We start from the raw sequence: 19,453 nt of genomic DNA, 5'->3' as shown, positions 1-19,453 counted from the left end.
CACAGCCCTTTCCCTCAATTGTTTAAAAGTACCGCTAATATTTACTGACTTTTTTCCCCTACAGGCACATTAATCTGTAAGACTTTATTTGTCAGAGAGTAAATGCAGCACAAATAAGCGCAAGTGAAAATCAGCCTGCGGTGCTAGGCTGCACTGTCGATTTGGTAGCCACCGGTCACGTGTCACTATTTAGAGTAAAAATAAAAAGTAAATACGTGATGATGAAAACTCTCGCCAAAGTGGGTAGAGAGGGAACATTCCTGAACATAATCAAAGCCATTTATGACAAACCCACAGCAAATATAGTACTCAATGGAGAAAAACTGAAAGCCTTCTCACTCAATCTGGTACAAGACAGGGATGCCCACTCTCACCACTGCTCTTCAACATAGTTTTGGAAATCCTAGCCACAGCAATTAGACAAACAAAAGAAATAAAAGGCATTCAAATAGGAAGAGAAGAGATAAAACTGTCCCTGTATGCAGATGACATGATACTATACACAGAAAACCCTAAGGACTCAACCCCAAAACTACTTGAACTGATTAATAAATTCAGCAAAGTAGCAGGATATAAGATTAACATTCAGAAGTCAGTCGCATTTCTGTATACCAACAATGAAATATTAGAAAAGGAATACAAAAATACAATACCTTTTAAAATTGCACCTCAAAAAAATCAAATACCTTGGAATACACCTGACCAAGGAGGTAAAGGACTTACATGCTGAGAACTATAAAACATTAATCAAAGAAATTAAAGAAGATGTAAAGAAATGGAAAGATATTCCATGTTCATGGATTGAAAAAATCAATATTGTAAAAATGGCCATACTACCCAGAGCAATCTACAGATGCAATGCAAACCCTATCAAATTACCCATGACATTTTTTTTACAGGACTAGAACAATTCAAAATTTTTTTATATGGAACCACAAAAGACCCAGAATCGCCAAAGCAATCCTGAGAAACAAAAACCAAGCAGGAGGCATAACTCTTCTGGACTTCAAACAATATTACAAAGCCACAGTCATCAAAACAGTGTGGTACTGGTATCACAACAGACAGACAGACCAATGGAACAGAACACAGAACCCAGAAATAAACCCTGACACCTATGGTCAATTAATCTTTGACAAGGGAGGCAAGAACATCAAATGGGAAAAAGAAAGTCTATTCAGCAAGCATTGCTGGGAAACCTGGACAGCTGCATGCAAAGCAATGAAATTAGAACACACCCTCACACCATGCACAAAAATAAACTCAAAATGGCTGAAATACTTTGAAGACACCATCAAACTCCTGGAAGAGAACATAGGCAAAACACTCTGACATCAACCTCATGAGTATTTTCTCAGGTCAGTCTTCCAAGGCAATAGAAATAAGAGCAAAAATAAACCAATGAGACCTAATCAAACTGAAAAGCTTTTGCACAGCAAAGGAAACCAAAAAGAAAACAAAAAGACAACTTACAGAATGGGAGAAAACAGTTTCAAATGATGCAATGGACAAGGGCTTAAATCTCTAGAATATACAAGCAACTTATACAACTCAACAGCAAAAAAGCCAATCAACCAATGGAAAAATGGGCAAAAGACTTGAATAGACTGTTCTCCAAGGAAGATATACAGATGGCCAGCAAACACATGAAAAAATGCTCAACATCCCTTATTATAAGAGAAATGCAAATCAAAACTACCATGAGATACCACCTCACACCAGTCAGAATGGCCATCATTAATAAGTCCACAAATAGTAAGTGCTGGAGGGGTTGTGGAGAAAAGGGAACCCTCCTCCACTGTTGACGGGAATGGAAGCTGGTACAGCCACTATGGAGAACAGTTAGGAGATACCTTAGAACTCTATACATAGAACTTCCATATGACCCCACAATCCCACTCTTGGGCATATATCCGGACAAAAGCTTCCTTGAAAAAGACACATGCACCCTCATGTTCACTGCAGCACTATTCACAATAGCCAGGACATGGAAACAACCCAAATGTCCATTCACAGAGGACTGGATTAGGAAGATATGGTATATATACACAATGGAATACTACTCAGCCATAAAAAAGAATGACATAATGCCATTTGCAGCAACATGGATGGAACTAGAGACTCTCATACTGAGTGAAATCAGTCAGAAAGACAAAGACAAATACCGTATGCTATCACTTATCACTGGAATCTAATATACAGCACAAATGAACATTTCCACAGAAAAGAAAATCATGGACTTGATTATAAACATTAAAAAAATAATAAAAAAGTAAATACGTGAAAAATTCAAATCCTAAGCTATACCAGCCTCCTGCAAAGTGCTCAACGGCCACATGTTAACTACTGTACTGGACAGTATAATACCATGTATAATAGTATGTTGTTCCCTTTGGGGTCAAGGCAAGGATGCCTACTCACCACTCTTATTGGACTCTGCACTGCAGGTCTTAGCCAGTGAAAGAAGGTAAGAAAATTAATTCAAAGGCAGAAATAAAAGTGTTCATATCCATGGAAGATATCACCGTTTCCACAGAAAGTTCAAGACATTTTATCTGAATAAATGAGGTTAGCCAGGATGCTGGATACGGTCAACAATTAAAAAAAATTTGGTTTATCTCTATATACTACAGCTAACATAAAGTGAAATATAAGGGGAAAAAAACCCATCACTAGAAGAGCACCACAAATATCAAACTCTTAGGAATAAATCTAACAAAAGACCTGCACATCCTCCATGCAGAAAACAGAAAGAAAAATCAAAGACCCAAACAAACATATATACCACGTCTAAGAAAGAAATATCAAAACTGTACAAATGGCAATTCTTTTAAGTCAATTTAGAGACTCAATACAATCCCAATCAAAATCTCAACTTTTGAGGGCTGAGGGTGGTAGAATTTAATAAGAAAATCCTAATATTAACACGTTAAGGGAAAGAACCGAGACGAGGCAAAACCTTCTAGATCATGGGTCAGCAAACCACAACCGTGAGCCAGCCGCCTGCTTTACTAACAACAGTTTTACTGAAGCGCAGGCATATGCCCCTTGGCTTACATATGGTCTGCGGCTGCTTTCTCAGTACAAAGGCAGAAGAGAACAGGTACCATGGAAACCACAGGGTTCATGCCTGAAAGACCATTCAGCCCTTGAAGAAAAAGTTTGCCAACCCCTGCTCTAGACTGTAAAGCTTTCTGCAATGATGAAATGTGCCCTATCTGTGTTTCCCACCACAGAGGCCCTAGTCAAATGCGCCTACTGGGCACTTGAAATGTGGCTGCTGGTACGGAGTAACTGAATTTTTAACTTTATTTAATTTTTACTAGTTTAAATTTCAATAGGGTACCATAGTGAACAGCATGGCTTTAGGATCTAGGAAAGACCAGTACTGGGACTTATTTTAGCACTAGTTCATTGGGGCAGTGTGGTGGTGGTGGTTTCCAATCAGTGTACAGATCAAAAGACCTACACCCATAAGGCAAACTAATTTACAACAAAGGGGGTCACTAAGCAGGAAGGAAGAGCCTCCACGAAACAGTGCTGGGACAATCAAATACCTAAACACAAGGAGTGACACGTGAGCCATGCCTCACATTATACACAAAAATCAGTTCCAGGTGGTATGAGCCAAGTCTGACCCACCCATACAGTGGAATACTACTCAGCATTCTTAAAGACTGAGCTGCTGATCTACGATGCGCATCATGGGTGAACCCCGAAAAAGTGCTAAGCGAAATGAGCCAAACCCAAAAACGCTATGTGACTCCGACTACCTGCAATTTCTTAAAAAGGCAGTTCCACAGAGAAAGAAAACAGATCATTGGTTCCTGGGGCAGAATAGGAACTGATTACATATAGTCTGAAGAAACTTCTTAAATGATGGAAATGTCCTAAAACTGGAATGTGCTGATGGTCATACAATTCTGTAGATAAAGTTCTTAAAAAAAAAAAAAAAAAAATCGATTCCAGGTAAAGAGCAGATCTAACTTGAAAAGCCTAACATCAAAATTTCTAGGTAATAGTTAAAGGTACACACATACTTTTGTTATCTAGAGATAGCATCCTTTAACAGAACAAGAACTGTGAAAGAAAAGGCTGAAAAAAACCTTAAAATTAAGAACTTCTGGAGTTCCCACTGTGGTGCAGCAGAAATGAGGCTGACCAGCATCCTTGAGGATTCGGGTATGATCCCTGGCCTCGCTCAGTGCATCGGGGATCTGGCACTGCCGTGAGCTGTGTGTAGGTCACAGATGCAGCTCAGATCCCGAGTGGCTGTGGTTAGGCCGGCAGCTGTAGCTCCGATTCAACCCCTAGCCTGGGAATTTCCATATGCCACAGGTACGGCCCTAAAAAGCAAAAAAAAAAAAAAAAAAAAAAATTTTTAAAAATAAATAAATAAAATTAAGAACTTCTATTTGCCAAAAGATATCAAGAGGTTAAAGACAACAAAGTGAGTATCTACGACTCATACAGCCAACAAAAGGCTGCGATCAAAAACTTCTAGGAACTTCTTACCAATCGGTAAGACGGATTCTCCGATAGACAGATGTGCGTAGGATCTCAGGCACATCACCAAAGAAGATGTTCAAATGGTTATTAAACACATGAGAAGGTTAATGTCAGCACAGTCAAAGGAAAAAGACATGCCGTCAAGCCTGGCAAGGCTCTGCAGCAGCTGGGACACTCATACTCTGATGGTGAAAGTGTGACTCGGTATAACCACTTTGGAGAACTATATTCAGAGCCTACTGAGGCTGGAACCACAGGACCACACCAAAGAGGTGCATATGTGCCCCAAGGACAAGCACAAGGATGTTCAGAGAACATTCCACTACGTCACAGCTAAAAAGAAGAAACGGCAAGTGTCCAGCAAGAGGACAATGGGTAAACCAATGAAATGCACACATTCACTACGGCAGCAAAAACCAGTACACAGCTACATGCAGCAACACGGACGACTCTTAGAAACCTGATGTGGAACAAGAGAAACCCGCCCAAAGAATAAATAAAAAGGACTTACAAAGTCAGCAAAGCCCAAAAAACAGGCAAAACCAAATTACACTGTGGGAGACAAGCTTAAGGAGTAAAACTGTCAAAAGAGGAAACATAAAGGCGGCAATAGCTTACTGCAATGTATAATCCTGGATTGGACCTTAGATTTTCTAAAAGGCATGACTACGCAGAACACAAGAGGGACAACTGGCAAATCCCAAGTATGAACTACATTCACATAGCAGTATTCTATCAAATTTCCTAAATCTGATCACTGTATTAGGTTGTGTAAGAGAATGTCCCCATTCTGAAAGAACGCAAGCCAAAAAATTTAGCAGTAACGGATCCCTCTGACAACTTACTTTCAAACAGCTCATCAAAACTAACAGTGACAGGGGTTCCCTTCTGGTGCAGCATGTTAAGGATCTGGCATTGTCCCTGCAGAGGCCTAGGTCACTGTGTGGCGTGAGTTCGATCCCTGGCCGGGGAACTGCCACATGCCACATGTGTGGCCAAAAAACCAAACCAAACCAAACTCAAAGTTTCGTGTGGTTGGAGACCATATGTCTCTAATTTCCACCATATGGGACAAATCATATTTGTTGAATGAATGATCATGTAAATTACATAAATCTCACTGTAAGGAATCTATCATAAAGATATAATCAGAGATGTGGTTAAAGATTTGTGAACAAGGATGTTTTCAATGAAATCTTGGCCCTAAGATGAACCCTTAACAAGGACTGTGTATGTACATTATGGCTTCTAATACAAGGAAGCATCATGGCCATTGTAAGGCGTATATTCAAGGAATATTTAAAAACAGAAGGTAAAGCAAAGACTCGTGAAGGTTACTTTTCACTTAAAAATTTTCCCGCCGATTATTTTATTGTGGTAAAACAATACAGTGTAAAATTTACCATCTTAACCATTTTTAAGGGTACATTTCACTGGCGTAAGCACACTGTCGTGTAACCATCACTACCAGGCATCTCGCAATGCATCCTGTAAAACCAAAACTTTGTTCCCATTTAACCAGTCTCCATTTGCTTCCCCTCGGCCCCTGGCAACCACTGTCCACTTCCGTCTATGACTGTGACTTCTCTAGGCCCCTCATGTAGGAAACGATCAGTATGGGTCTTTTCTGACTGACTGAAGCTCCCTCACGAGGCATAACATTCCCGAGGTTCACCCACTGAGCAGCAGGTTTCAGACCGTCCTCGCTCTCAAGGGACGCACACACCTGCTGCTCTCCGTGCATCTCTGCCAGTGGGCAGGCGCGGCCTCCTTCTACCTTTTGGCTACTGTGAATAATGCTGCTGTGGACACGGATGTACACGTAGCTATTTGAGTCCATTTGCAAATTCTTTTGGGCGTACACCCAGAGGCGAACTGCTGGATCGTATGGGAATTCCCTCTAATTGTGTGAGGAACCACCAAACTGGTGTCCACAGAGGCTGCACCATTCTACCTTCCTACCAATAGTGCACAAGGGTTCCTATTAGCCCACATCCTCATCAACACTTGCTATTTTGTTTCATGGTAATGGCTCATGAATTCTCAATTTTAAAAAAATGAGGGGAGTTCCCGTCTGAATGCAGCGGAAACGAAATCTGACTAGGAACCATGAGGTTGTGGGTTCGATCCCTGGCCTTGCTCAGTGGGTTAAGGATCCAGTGTTGCCATGAGCTGTGGTGTAGGTTGCAGATGCGGCTCGGATCTGGCATTGCTGTGGCTCTGGCGTAGGCTATCGGCTACAGCTCCAATTAGACCCCTAGCTTGGGAACCTCCATATGCCACAGGTGCGGCTCTAGAAAAGAAAAGAAAAAAAAAAAAAAAAAAAAAATTCAGATAATTACATAGATAACTTAATGATAAAAATTTTTTTCATCAGTTATATGACTTCTTTTCAACAAGTGTTTTCAGCCATCATTTCCTAATCCACAGATTTTTTTTCTTCTTTCTTAGCAAGTCTTTTTTCAAATGCTGACATTCTCAAAACCCCATGCACATCAGAAAAGTAAAGCTTCTCTAAGCTAAAGCAGAGGCTAGGATCCCCAGAGCCAGCTCAGCTTCCCCTAAACTCTTGGGACTCATTGACATATAACCTGAGGACGCCAACAGCACAGTGTGAAAGCCAAAATAACTACCCCGAGCCGCCTCGCTGACTACGCATAACTGCCTTTTAACAGATTCTGGGGACATTTTCCATATCTCCTACTAAAAACCAAAGCAACACACACACACACACCCCACCCTACTCCCACATCAGGTAGTATATGGTATATCCCAAAAATTCAGGGCCAGTTTCCTCTACCTGGAGCAGTGGATCTCACTGGTGGGGTCTTCCGCTTGGCTAAGAAGTTTCTCAGCTGTGCCTGCTTCACCGGGGATAGTTTAGCTGCAAGAAATTCATGAACCCATAAGTGCTCCAGACTCGGTTTTGTAGCTGTCAGTTGATGGGAGGGACAGAGAGTGACAGACTGGGAAGAATACTTACCTGGTACCTTGGGCAAGGGTTTGGAGTGAGACTCTAGGGTCGTCTTCAACAGAGCGTTGCGCAGGCTTTCAAGGTCACTGTCAAAACTGAAATAGGACATGTTACATATGAACCGACTATGACTGAGAAACCCGGCGGGATGGGCAGGGCACCACCCTCCTAAATCTAAAGATTTCCACACTCTTGCAAAATGACAAATCTGAGCTCCAAGATACATTAGCCCACCTCATCCTGACAGCTAGCTTGCGATTAAACAATACCATGACGGGCATCTGCCAGCATCTACTGGGCGTCTGTTTCATCAGGCACACTACGAGGTGCTTTAAAGACTTCGAGGAACTCGCCAATAACCCCTTGAGACGCATGTTGTTAGCCTCACTTTTTGAGCAAAGAAACAAAAGATCAGAGAGGGTGAGGAGCCTGACCAGGATCACACAGGGGGAAGAGAGCAGAGTGACTTCAAACCCCCATCCGACCCACTCCAGAACTCCCCTGCTGGCCTCTCAACACCTAATGGCTCGTTCAAGCACGTTTACTGCGTGCCAGTGGCATTAAGAGGCCGGTTCTGCGGCACACCTCTGAGTGCTGCTCTGGGAGGGGGCATCCAAGCCTCGGCTCCACGGGGAGGTCTGCTTATAAAGACGGAGCTGCTGGAGACTGTCCACCAGGTGATTCAGCCGCTTCCTCTGCTGGTTGATGATTTCCCGGTTGTTGGCAAGCGTGTTAAACAGTGTCTCTCGCTCTGGTACAAGCAGGCGCCTGGTGACAGCAAGGAGAAAAGAATGAAATGTGAATGGTTCAAGAAAAGGAACTTTATACTGAAGAAAAAAAAAAAAAAAAGACTACAACTGTAACAGTGAAAAGAGTAAAAATGGAGACCCACTAATGGAAGGAAGCATCAAGAAATCACTGGAGCATAAAAAGGGGATGAAAGCCTACTGAGAATAACACGGAAGACAGCAGCTTAGGATGCGGAGCCGCAGAGGAAAGCACGGCAGGCAGGGCCTTGGACGGTCCGGGAAAGAAATGGGGAAGTCGGCCAGCCGTGCACTTAGGATACGTGTACTGTTCTGCATGTAAACCACATGAAAGAAAAAGCCCAAGCGCTCAGGAAAATCTAGGGAGTCAGTCAGCCATTTCTCCAGAGTGCCGCCAAGAAGCAGAGGGACAGCACACAACTGAACAGCAGGGAGGTCACCCACTCGAAAGAACTGGTGAAAATGTAGTTAGGTCAACATAAATCTTTTAAAGGCATTTCAGGAGTTGCCTTGTAGCACAGTGGGTTAAGGATCTGGCATTGTCACTGCAGCGGCCTGGGTTGCTGCTACAGGTCAGGTTTGATGCCTGGCCCAGGAACTTCCACATGCTGCGGGTGCAGACAAAAAAAAGAGGGGGTGGGGTAGTTCCTGCTGTGGCATAGTGGGTGAAGGATCCAGCTGCAGTGGCTCGAGTCACTGTGGAAGTGTAAGTTTGATTTTCTGGCCTAGCCCAGGGCTGTAGCAGCAGCTTGGATTCAATCCCTGGCCCAGGAACTTCTGCATGCATGCTTACAGCACACGGTAACAGAGAAAGGCCTAAAACAGAAATGTTAGAAAACTCTACGGATTTAAGAACTGGAACTCTGCACAAAGTTCAGAGTTTTTTTTTTTTTTTTTTGTCTTTTCTAGGGCCACACCGGCAGCACATGGAGGTTCAGAGGCTAGGGTCCAGCTGGAGCTGGAGCTGCTGGCCTACACTAGAGCCACAGCAACATGGAATCTGAGCAGAGTCTGTGACCTACACCACAGCTCGTGGCAATGCCAGATCCTTAACCCACTGAGCTTGGCCAGGGATCGAACCCACAACCCCATGGTTCCTAACCCAATTCGTTAACCACTGAGTCATGACAGGAACTCCAGGAAACTTTTTTTTAAAAAGCACGTCAAGTAGGAAATCCCTGGGGTTGTTATTAAGAAGACAGCCTGGCTTCTCTGTTAGCATCATGCACTTTTTGAAAAGCCAACTTTTTTTTTTTTTTTTTTTTTTGTCTTTTTGTTGTTGTTGTTGCTATTTCTTGGGCCACTCCCACGGCATATGGAGGTTCCCAGGCTAGGGGTTGAATCGGAGCTGTAGCCACCAGCCTACACCAGAGCCACAGCAACTCAGAATCCGAGCCGCGTCTGCAACCTACACCACAGCTCACGGCAACGCCGGATCGTTAACCCACTGAGCAAGGGCAGGGACCGAACCCGCAACCTCATGGTTCCTAGTCGGATTCGTTAACCACTGCGCCACGACGGGAACTCCAAAAAAGCCAACTTATTAATGAGCAAAGAGAAATCCACCAGTCAAGCAGAGCAGAAAGTTCCTGCTGTCAGGTCAAGCCACTCTCTCACATCAGGAAGAACATGAACTCAGAACCAGGTGAGCGAGTCATGAAACTGCAAAAGGGGCCCAACTGTCCATGGGGACAAGTGTTCCAGGTCACAGGATGCCCCCCAACCCCGACAGTGTCTGGAGGACCAACGCTCAAGACAACCACGTCCCATATCTCCGCTCCAAACTCAGTTCCTCGGGTTGGGCACCAAGCCTTTCTCCATGTCATTCACCACAATGTATGTAATTCTGTTTGCTGAATTTAAACACATTCCTGCAGCCCTGACACAACACCCAGGTGGCCCCACTTAAAAGTCTGCTCCCACAGCCTTGTAAGCAAGCAAACAGATCATTTCCTGGCTTGTTTCCTCACCAGGCCGATCGCATTAGCCAAGTGTAGGTGTTTCAGAGGCCTAGCATTTTGAGGGCTGACCTGCTTTTCGAGTTATGCGCTTTACAGCTTTCACCATGTACTACTGCATTCTAGTCCTTCTGGAAAACACACGGCATAAAACCGATTACCCAGGGAGGGCAGACCAGGCCGGAAGGTTTTCCTATAACCTTTCTCACCACTCCCCTCATCCTTTCAGCTGTCCACACCAACCAGGAAAGTCTCCTCCAAAGGAAAATTTGGAATGTACAGAAAAGGATAGGAAAACTCCTCTTAAGCCCATCTTGCAGCTATCAGTGTAAATACTCTGATTTATTTCCAGCCTCTTTTCTACATTAGACCTCCAGTGAGCTCATCCACCATGATTTTGTCTTGCCTTTCTCATATTTTATATATTATACCATTACATTTTTTTGTATTTCACATTACACAGGAAACAATGTGATTTTTCTGAGAAAATGCGATTCAATCAACTGTATTCTGTATTATGAAAAAAAATGTGACTGCATTTATTTAGCCACTCACCTAACTTTTGGACAACTAGCTGACTCCGATTTTTCACTATCATAAATTGCACTGCAGGAGTTCCCATCGTGGCACAACGGAAACAAATCCAACCAGGAACCATGAGGTTGCGGATTCAATCCCTGGCGTCGCTCAGTGGGTTAAGGATCCGGGGTTTCCATGAGCTGTGGTGTAGGTCGCAGACGTGGCTCGGATCTCGCGTGGCTGTGGCTGTGGTGTAGGCTGGCAGTTGTAGCTCTGATTCAACCCCTAGCCTGGGAACCTCCATATGCCGTGGGTGGGGCCCTAAAAAGCAAAAATAAATAAAATAAAATAAAATAAATTGCCCTGTAATTAAATTCTTCGGTATAAATTATCGTGAACAATGCTATTATGTCTACAGAACAAACTTCTAGACTGGGTCAAAGAGAATGATCTTTTGTAGGATTTTTTCACAAATCCTCCTGAGTGGTCTTTTAAAAAGGCTACAGCAACGTCTTCGTGGTGGAGGGGAGACCTCGCTCACTTTTGTTTTCTCTTCTGCTCCAGATGCCGATCCCACTCCAAGTCTAGAACGTCATTCACGTCCTGGACAGCAAACTTCACGTACTGATGAAGCCGCCGAATTTCCTACAAGGAAAAAAACAAAACGGCAAAAAGGACTCGTCTCCCAGGAGCTTGGAAGAAGGCGTTTCCAGACAGTTCCAATGATGCTGAGAAGCATTTTTACCCCGAGAAGCATGATGAACAAGGAGAACCTAACAGGCTTTTCTTTAATACAATCATTGCAAAGTTACAATTTAAATGAAAAGGGAAACGCAGCCTCCAAGAGGGCGCGGCAGAGAAGCGGTGGGGAGAAAGGGGACCAGGGAAGGGGTGCTGGCCCGGGCCTCCAGGGAGCCAGTGGGCTGCTCCGTTCTCACTGTGCGGCTCCTGGAGCATCGCCACGTGGTCTAGGGGCTTTCCACTGCACCCGGGTCCCCCGACATGGGGCCCGTCGGCCTTCTGCCCTCCCACCCATAACATGAGCTGTAATACAGACGAAATCATCTTACAAAACAGAGCTGAAAACAACTCTGCACTATCTCTTCAGAGCAGAGAACACGTAAGTCAGCTCATCAGTGGAGAGCAACTCACTTCTCAAAAACAAAGAGCAGTATCAGCCCTAGAAATTGAATTTACCATTATTCAAATTCTTACCTATTCATTTATTTTAGGCCGGCAATAATTTCCTTTACCTTTTGGTCCTGTGTTAGCTTTCATGGCTATACAACTTGACTCTCAAAAATTAAACGTACAGGAAGGAGTTCCCATCATGGCTCAGTGGTTAACGAATCTGACTAGGAACCAAGAGGTTGCGGGTTCGATCCTTGGCCTTGCTCAGTGGGTTAAGGATCCAGCGTTGCTGTGGCTGTGGGGTAGGCCAGCTCTGATTAGCTCTGATTAGACTCCTAGCCTGGGAACCTTCATATGCTGCGGGTGTGGCTCTAAAAAGCACGTACACACACAAAAAGAGAGTAAGGCTGGCAGTTCCCATTATGGCTCAGCAGCTAACAAACCCATGAGGACTCAAATTCGACCCCTGGCCTCTTTCAGTGAGTTAAGGATCTAGTGTTGCTGTGAGCTGTGCGTGTAGGTCAAAGACGCAGCTCAGATCCTGCATGGCTGTGGTGCAGACTAGTGGCTAAAGCTCCAATTCGAGCCCTAGCCTGGGAACCTCCATACGCCATGGGTTCACTCCTAAAAAGACAAAAAAGAGTCAGGCTGATTTTAGGAAGAAGCAGTAACCTTAGCATCAAATAAATTTCAGCTCAGTACTCAATGACCATGGGGAGGCTCTCTGCTTTGGACACTTCAAATACAATCATACATCTGTGCATTACCTGATACTCTTTCTTCTGATGCTCTCCCAACTTTGTCTACCAGAAAAAAAACAACTTTTTTTTCCTGCCTTTTGTCTTTTTAGGGCTGCACCTGCGGCATATGGAGGTACCCAGGCTAGGGGATGAATTGGAGCTGTAGCTGCTGGCCTACGCCACAGCCACAGCAATGCCAGATCCAAGCCACATCTGTGACCTACACCACAGCTCACAGCAATACTGGATCCTCAACCCACTGAGAGAGGCCAGGAATCGAACCTTCAACCTCATGGTTTCTAGTCAGATTTGTTTCTGCTGTGCCATGACAGGAACTCCAGAAAAAAACATTTAAAGCCTAGCACAAATGTTTCTTTTCTGTGCCTTAGGTGCTCCCCCATCTGCAATCCCACAGCAACGCAATCCCCCCACCACTGTATTTCCACGTTCGTCTTTCCACTGCTGCTTAACCAGCTGTAGGACCACATGCTGGGGCATGTTTAAGAGCAGAGGCTCTGAGCCTGACTGCCCAGGCTCCAGTACCTAGTAGTGGTGAGACCTGAGCAGTTTCAGTGTCTCTGCTTCCTCTTCTTTCTTTTGTATGTGGTATACAGTCAATAAATGCTACCTCTTATTATCTACTGAGCAGTGCGGAAAAAGAGAATTATTTCCCTTGCATGGGGCAAGGGTTCCCCTTAATGCTGAATTGTTTTAACTTGGACACAAAACAAGAAGTGAAAGGCACAGAGGAAGGAAGGGGACGCAGATGCCACGTAGAGGCCTGCCATTTGATGAGTGGCAGGCAGGCGGCAGGCTCCTGCAAGGGGAGTTAACAGGCCCGGCAGGGGGACACACCTCGGGACACCTCGAGGCCTGCGGGACACAGCAGGGGCTCTTCAACCTTTCTGGCAGAAGGAACCACTGCTGTCATTTTCCTACCGTCAGCAGGTATGGGAGGGAAGAGGCAGAAACAGTCGCGCCTGCAGCCTCAAAATCTCCGAGGCAAGAGGGGAGTCGTCACTCATGCACCTGCACGTTCCAGGTGAGGAAGGCCCGCACTGCCCCGTGTGTCCTGTCCCCAGGTGCGAGGCAAATGCGAGGTGGTGGGAGTTGACCCCCACTACAGTTGTGGCGCAACAATTTTGATTAAATTGAAAGAAGAAAACGAAAACCAGATTTAGCTAAAAGAATCGGACCACAGTGGCTCAAGTCACTCTGGAGGTGGTTTCCATCCCCGGCCCAGAGCAGTAGGTTAAAAGGGTCCAGCGCTGCCGCAGCTGAGGCATAGGCTGCGGCTGCGGTAGGATTTAATCTCTGGACTAGGAACTCCCATATGCCACGGGTGTGGCCATTAAGATTTAAAAAAAAAAAAAAAAAAAAAAGAATAAGAATGACCGAGAAAAGTGACTTTGCTGACAGGTGGCGACTCAGTCTGGTCCCACTCCTACGAGCACCATGACCTGGGGCGAGCGCCTGGCCTATGACACTCTATTCCCTTTCTTGTGTAACAGAAGTAACAGCATCCGTACCTCTCACCTTGCAGAGCTGCGAGTTCGGAAGACTGGAAATAATGTATAAAAAAAGCACCTCACAGAGTCCTCAGTGCTCAGTGAACAGTTGCCACTGTAACAATTATTATTCACAACTTGATTGCTAAATGTATCTTTTCAACAGCCACTCTCTGCCAAGCTTAAGGCTTCCTTAAGAATTATAGTTTTGGAGTTCCCAGGTAGCACGGCAGGCTAAGGATCCAGCACTGTCACTGCCGTGGCTCTGGTTACCACAGCGGTGCAGGTTCAATCCCTGGCCCGAGAACTTCTACATGCTGAGAGCGCAGCCCCCCACTCCCCCCAAAATTATATTTTTGTTTAATCCAAAAAACCTTGAGTGGGAAAGGGCCATTTTCATTGCCCCAGTCACGGCAGTCTACTGGAAGCAGGTCTATTGAGGAAATGAGCAGCTCTGGGAGGGCAGCTGTCCGCCCGACCCTGCAAAAGGCTGGCTATAAACAGCGCGCGCGGGCAGCTCTCCTACCTGGAGCTGAGCCTCGCTCTTGGGATCCAGAGGCCTCTTGTAGAGCAGATGCACGTACCCGGAGTCCCGATTCCTCTCGTTTTGTTCTCTGGCTTCTTCAACGCCAGCAAAGCCCTCCAGTAAAGTTGTTTTCAGGGTACTTATATCTCCATGAAGAGACTGGAAAAGGTACAAAGACGGACTAACACAAAAGTGGTACTTCCAGGAAAGAGATCTTTCTGCCTAGACCAAGGACGGTGGGGTTTCTCAAATATTTAACATGAAAAACATCTGAATGTAGTGCCTAGTCAAGCAAAAAGAGAATTTCACTGCTTGGAAAGAGACACTAGGTCAGTTTTTTTTTTTTTTTCCCTTCCTTATAAAAAAATACATATTCTAATGATTAGAAACCCAGGAAATATGAAACATTCTACTACTACTACCACCTGGAGATGAGCACTGCTGAAACCTTGGAGAATTTTCCTTTCTTCTTTTTGTTTTTAAATTCTCTTCAATTTTTACTGAAGTATAGTTGATTTACAATGTTTCTGGTATACAGCAAAGTAATGCAGCTATACAGACACACGTACCTTTTTTTTCAGATTGTTTCACATTACAGCTTACTATTAAGATACGGAATACAGTTCCCTGTGCCACAGAATAGGTCCTTGTTGTTTATCTATTTTGTACACAATAGTGTGTATCTGTTAACCCCAAACTCCCACTTTACCCCCCTCTACTCCTGCCCTTGAGAGCTTTCCTCTTTCCAAGTGTGTTATTTAAGAGCAGGGCTCTGGGGTCACGCAGTCTGAACTGGGATCCTAGTTCCATCTCTCAGTAACTGGGTGGCTTTGGGCAAATTACTTCACCTCTCTCAGCCTTGGTTTCCTAACTTGCAAAACAGAAAGAATAATAGTGCCTGCCACACAGACAAGTTGTGAGGATTCAACAGGATGCCAGATATGCCTGGCACATGGGAAGGAGCAGTGACGGCAACACAGGCTACAGCACTGTTCCCAACAAATATTTTTTTTACACTGTATGTGCTCAAGTATTCTGCTCTTTCCTGAGATCTAATACTTCATAACCTAATGATTTACTATAAAAAGACTATAAATTTTCTCCTGTAAATGAGCCACAATGTCTTCATCAAAATCTGCTTTTGTATCAAGAAAAGCTGGTAGATTTTCCAATATACCTAAACTAACAACTGTAATGAACTTTTATGGAGTGACTTATGTCAACGGAGTAGAAAGTACTTATCATTCCATCTCCCATGTCAGAAAACTAAAACACAGAGGAGCCAAGATAACTCGCCCAAAGTCACGGAATTTATTATCAAGTGCTCAAGTTGGGATGTGAACTCAGGATTCCCAAGTGGTCATTCATCCTCATAAAAAAAAGAAACTGGTGGTCCCTGAAGAGAGAAAACATATATACCCACGGAGCATCGAGACAAGAATTTTTAAGCGTGCGATTAATCTTAGGAAGAATATCCCATCCACAAACCTCCGTGGTCTCTTTAATCTCCAAAAGAAAGGTGTGCAGCTCATCTGACTCTGTCCGCAGCATCTTCATCTCCTCAGGAGTGCCCACTTGGAAACAGGCTTTGGAAGTTCGGGCTTTCAACTCCTCCAGCTCCTTCTGAAAGTGAGCGATCTGTAGAAAAGCCACAGATGAGAGGACAGTCTGAGCACCATGGCAGTTAAGGGCACTGCTCCTGGGCTCCCTCACAGCACAGGCTCCCGGGACTCGCCAAGGTCAATGCCAGAACGAAACAGTCAGGCAGGGGCCTGCACTCAGAGCCATTCAAGTCTCACTGTCAGAGCTACTTCCAGAAAAAATCTGGCAGGACAAACTCACCTCCTCCCCAATTCCAGCCATCACAGGATCTGCTTCCTTCCACTGATGTCCCTGCTTTTCTGTAACAGGCGGCTGAAGTGATTTTGCCTGAAAGAAGGAAAGAAGGTTTAAGAGTACACCCCGCACCTTAAGTGGCGGCTTCCTGGAGTGGGTGGCTCAGCGTCCCCCACAGGGATTGGCGCTCTCACGGTACAGCCACCATCCCACCATCCTCTCTTTGAACCGGTGTTCACTGGAAACTACTGGGTATAAGGCACATGCTAGCAGTGGGGACAGAGGCACACAGGCAGGTGAGGGCCTGGCTCTCTTGCAACTTAACTTGTTACTTCTTATTCTCTCTCTTGTCCCAGTAGAAGTTAGGTAATTCCAGCTAGTGATAGTGACACAAGGAAAGCAAACAGGATCATCCCAGGAGGGAGCATGGGTGCTGCTTGAGGTGAGACAGCCCCAAAGCCCTCTCTGGCCACTGCCTCTGAACTGAGACCTGAAGTAAGGGGGAAAGCATGGGAAGTTTTAGACACCAAGATAAAGTGAGAGCAAGGAGTCTGCACTTTATTCTGAGGGTGGGGAAACTACCCGCGGAGTTTCAGCAGAGTGCAAACTATCCTTAGACTTATAATATTAAAAGCTCCCTCCTGCTGCTAAATAGAGCGTGGGTGACACTGGGAGGCAGGAAACGAAAACAGGGAGGAGGGCAGGAGGCTGAAGAGGGAAGAGACGGTAATGGCAAGAGGCAGATGCAGATTTTTTTTTTGCCCCCCCCCTCCTTTTTTTTAGGGCTGCACCCGTGGCATTTGGAGGTTCCCAGGCTAGAGTTCGAATCGGAGCTGTAGCTGCTGGTCTACGCCACAACCACAGCAATTCAGGATCCAAGCTGCATCTGCAATCTACACCACAGCTCATGGCAATGCCAGATCCTTAACCCACTGAGCAAGGCCAGGGATCAAACCTGCATCCTCATGGATGCTAGTCAGATTCATTAACCTCTGAGCCATGACAGGAACTCCCAGAGATGGATTTTTGACATATACCATGTCACAGAGTAGAGCTGGCAAGACCTCTGTCAGCCTGGACTGAAGGAGGTGCTATTTAAAAGAAGACTCTAGGGAGTTCCCGGTGTGGCACAGCGAAAACAAATACAACTAAGAACCATGAGGTTGTGGGTTCAATTCCTGGCCTCGCTCAGTGTGTTAAGGATGTGGTGTTGCCACAAACTGTGGTGTAGGCCGAAGACTTGGCTCGGATCTGATGTTGTGACTGTGGTGTAGGCTGGTGGCTGTAGCTCTGATTGGACCCCCTAGCCTGGGAACCTCCATATACCATGAGTGTGGGCCTAAAAAGCAAAAAAAACATAAATAAATAAAAGAGGATTCTAGGATGACTTCTGCACTGGAGGGTTCAGCAAACTATCTGGTTAGTGCTGCTTACTAAAATGGGAATTCTAGAAAAGGAATGGGATCTGGGGAAGACAGAAATTAAGAGTTCTGCTGTAGAGATGTTATCATCTGAGATGGCTTTCAGATTACTAAGAGTATGTAGACTGCATAACCATTCATTAAAACAGCTTTATTTAATAAATACTATGTATCATGCATATGCCAAAAGCTATACCTGTAAACCAGGCATTTACTATGCAGTCCACACGGTTGTGGTGCTGGGGGCAGGAAGGGGTTTGACTGGGGGGGTGGGGGGAGAGAGAGAAAAGACAGGACCACTGTGCTGAGGGCACTCATATAATCAAGTGGGAAAAGGACAGAAAATTCTCTAAAATGGGTAAAAGGAGTTCCCAACTAAAATTAAACCACAAAAATAAACTGAGGTGAAAGACTACAGATCTGAACATGGAAAGTAAGGAGTTCTCATTGTGATGCAGAGGAAATCAATCCGACTAGTACCCATGAGGATGTGGGTTTGATCCCTGGTCTTGCTCATTGGGTTAAGGATCTGGCGTTGCCATGAGCTGTGGTGTAGGTCACAGATGCAGCTCAGATCCCACGTTGCTGTGGCTATGGTGTAGGCCAGCAGCTACAGCTCCAATTTGACCCCTGGACTGGGAACTTCCATATGCCATGGGTGCAGCCCTAAAAAGCAAAAATAGATAAATAAGTAAAATAATAAAGATTTTAGAAAAACGTGGGAAAGTATCGTTTTGACCTTGGAATAGGAAATGATTTTTAAATAGACCACAAAAAGCAATCATCATAAAAGAAAAAGTGCTATATTGAATTATTTTAAAACTACGAACTTGTCGTCATCCAAAGAAACCAGATAAAGTAAAGACAATCAGAGAGTGAGAAAGCATTTGCATCGTGTGTGTGTGTGTGTGTGTGTGTGTGTGTCTATTTGCCTATGAGTGTGTGTATCGAACAAGGAAGGAACTTTTACAAATCAGTAAGAAAAAGACAACCCAACAGAAAAATGGGTAAAAGGAGGTCTCATCGTGGCTCATCGGAAACGAATCTGACTGGCATCCATGAGGATACAGGTTCAATTCCTGGCCTTGCTCAGTGGGTTAAGGATCTGGCACTGCTGTGAGCAGTGGTGTAGGCCACAGATGCGGCTTGGATCCCAAGGTGCTGTGGCTGTGGCGTAGGCTGGCAGCTGTAGCTCTGATTCAACCCCTAGCCTGGGAACCTCCACATGCCGCTGGTGAGGCCCTAAAAAGACAAAAAAAAAAAAAAGAAAGAAAAAAAGAGAAATGGGTAAAAGACTTGAATAGACACTCAGTAAAAGTAAAAGAAGACAATAAATGGCTAAGAAGTATGAACCATACCCAAAAAACAGCTCAATTTGGGAGTTCCCTGGTGGTCTCGTGGTTAGGACTCAGTGTTTTCACTGCTGCAGCCCAAGTTCAATCCCTGGACTGGGAACTGAGACCCCCACATCAAGCCACTGCACGCCATGTGCCCCCACCCCAAAAAGGTCAATTTTACTACTCATCAGGGAATCAGGAAAATACTAATTAGAACCATAAAAATA

The 19,453-nt window shown here is 44.9% G+C and overlaps 1 protein-coding gene across 11 annotated transcripts in view; it reads right to left on the bottom strand.

Moving 5' to 3' along the window:
- Positions 1-19,453, bottom strand: part of NUP214 (nucleoporin 214) — a 106,340-nt gene that overhangs the window by 54,950 nt on the left and 31,937 nt on the right. For all 11 annotated transcript variants that reach the window (XR_014829320.1, XR_014829322.1, XR_014829324.1 and 8 more), the window contains exons 15-21: positions 16,475-16,561; positions 16,121-16,270; positions 14,633-14,791; positions 11,269-11,372; positions 8,069-8,251; positions 7,493-7,578; positions 7,310-7,393 (exon numbers count right to left, since the gene is read on the bottom strand). Coding sequence is in view for 2 of the 11 variants with exons in the window: in XM_005660529.4 (XP_005660586.2) it covers positions 7,310-7,393; positions 7,493-7,578; positions 8,069-8,251; positions 11,269-11,372; positions 14,633-14,791; positions 16,121-16,270; positions 16,475-16,561 (853 nt within the window). In the remaining 9 variants the exon portion in view is untranslated. The remainder of the gene's footprint in view (positions 1-7,309; positions 7,394-7,492; positions 7,579-8,068; positions 8,252-11,268; positions 11,373-14,632; positions 14,792-16,120; positions 16,271-16,474; positions 16,562-19,453) is intronic.

The sequence above is a fragment of the Sus scrofa genome, chromosome 1, assembly GCF_054392235.1.
Source record: "Sus scrofa isolate SSC_HxYL_T2T_F1_AM1 chromosome 1, Sscrofa_HxYL_maternal_Yorkshire_Landrace_v2.0, whole genome shotgun sequence".
Taxonomy (NCBI): Eukaryota; Metazoa; Chordata; class Mammalia; order Artiodactyla; family Suidae; genus Sus; species Sus scrofa.
The sequence above is the reverse complement of the archived record's forward strand: the minus strand, read 5'-3'. Positions and strand labels throughout refer to the sequence as shown.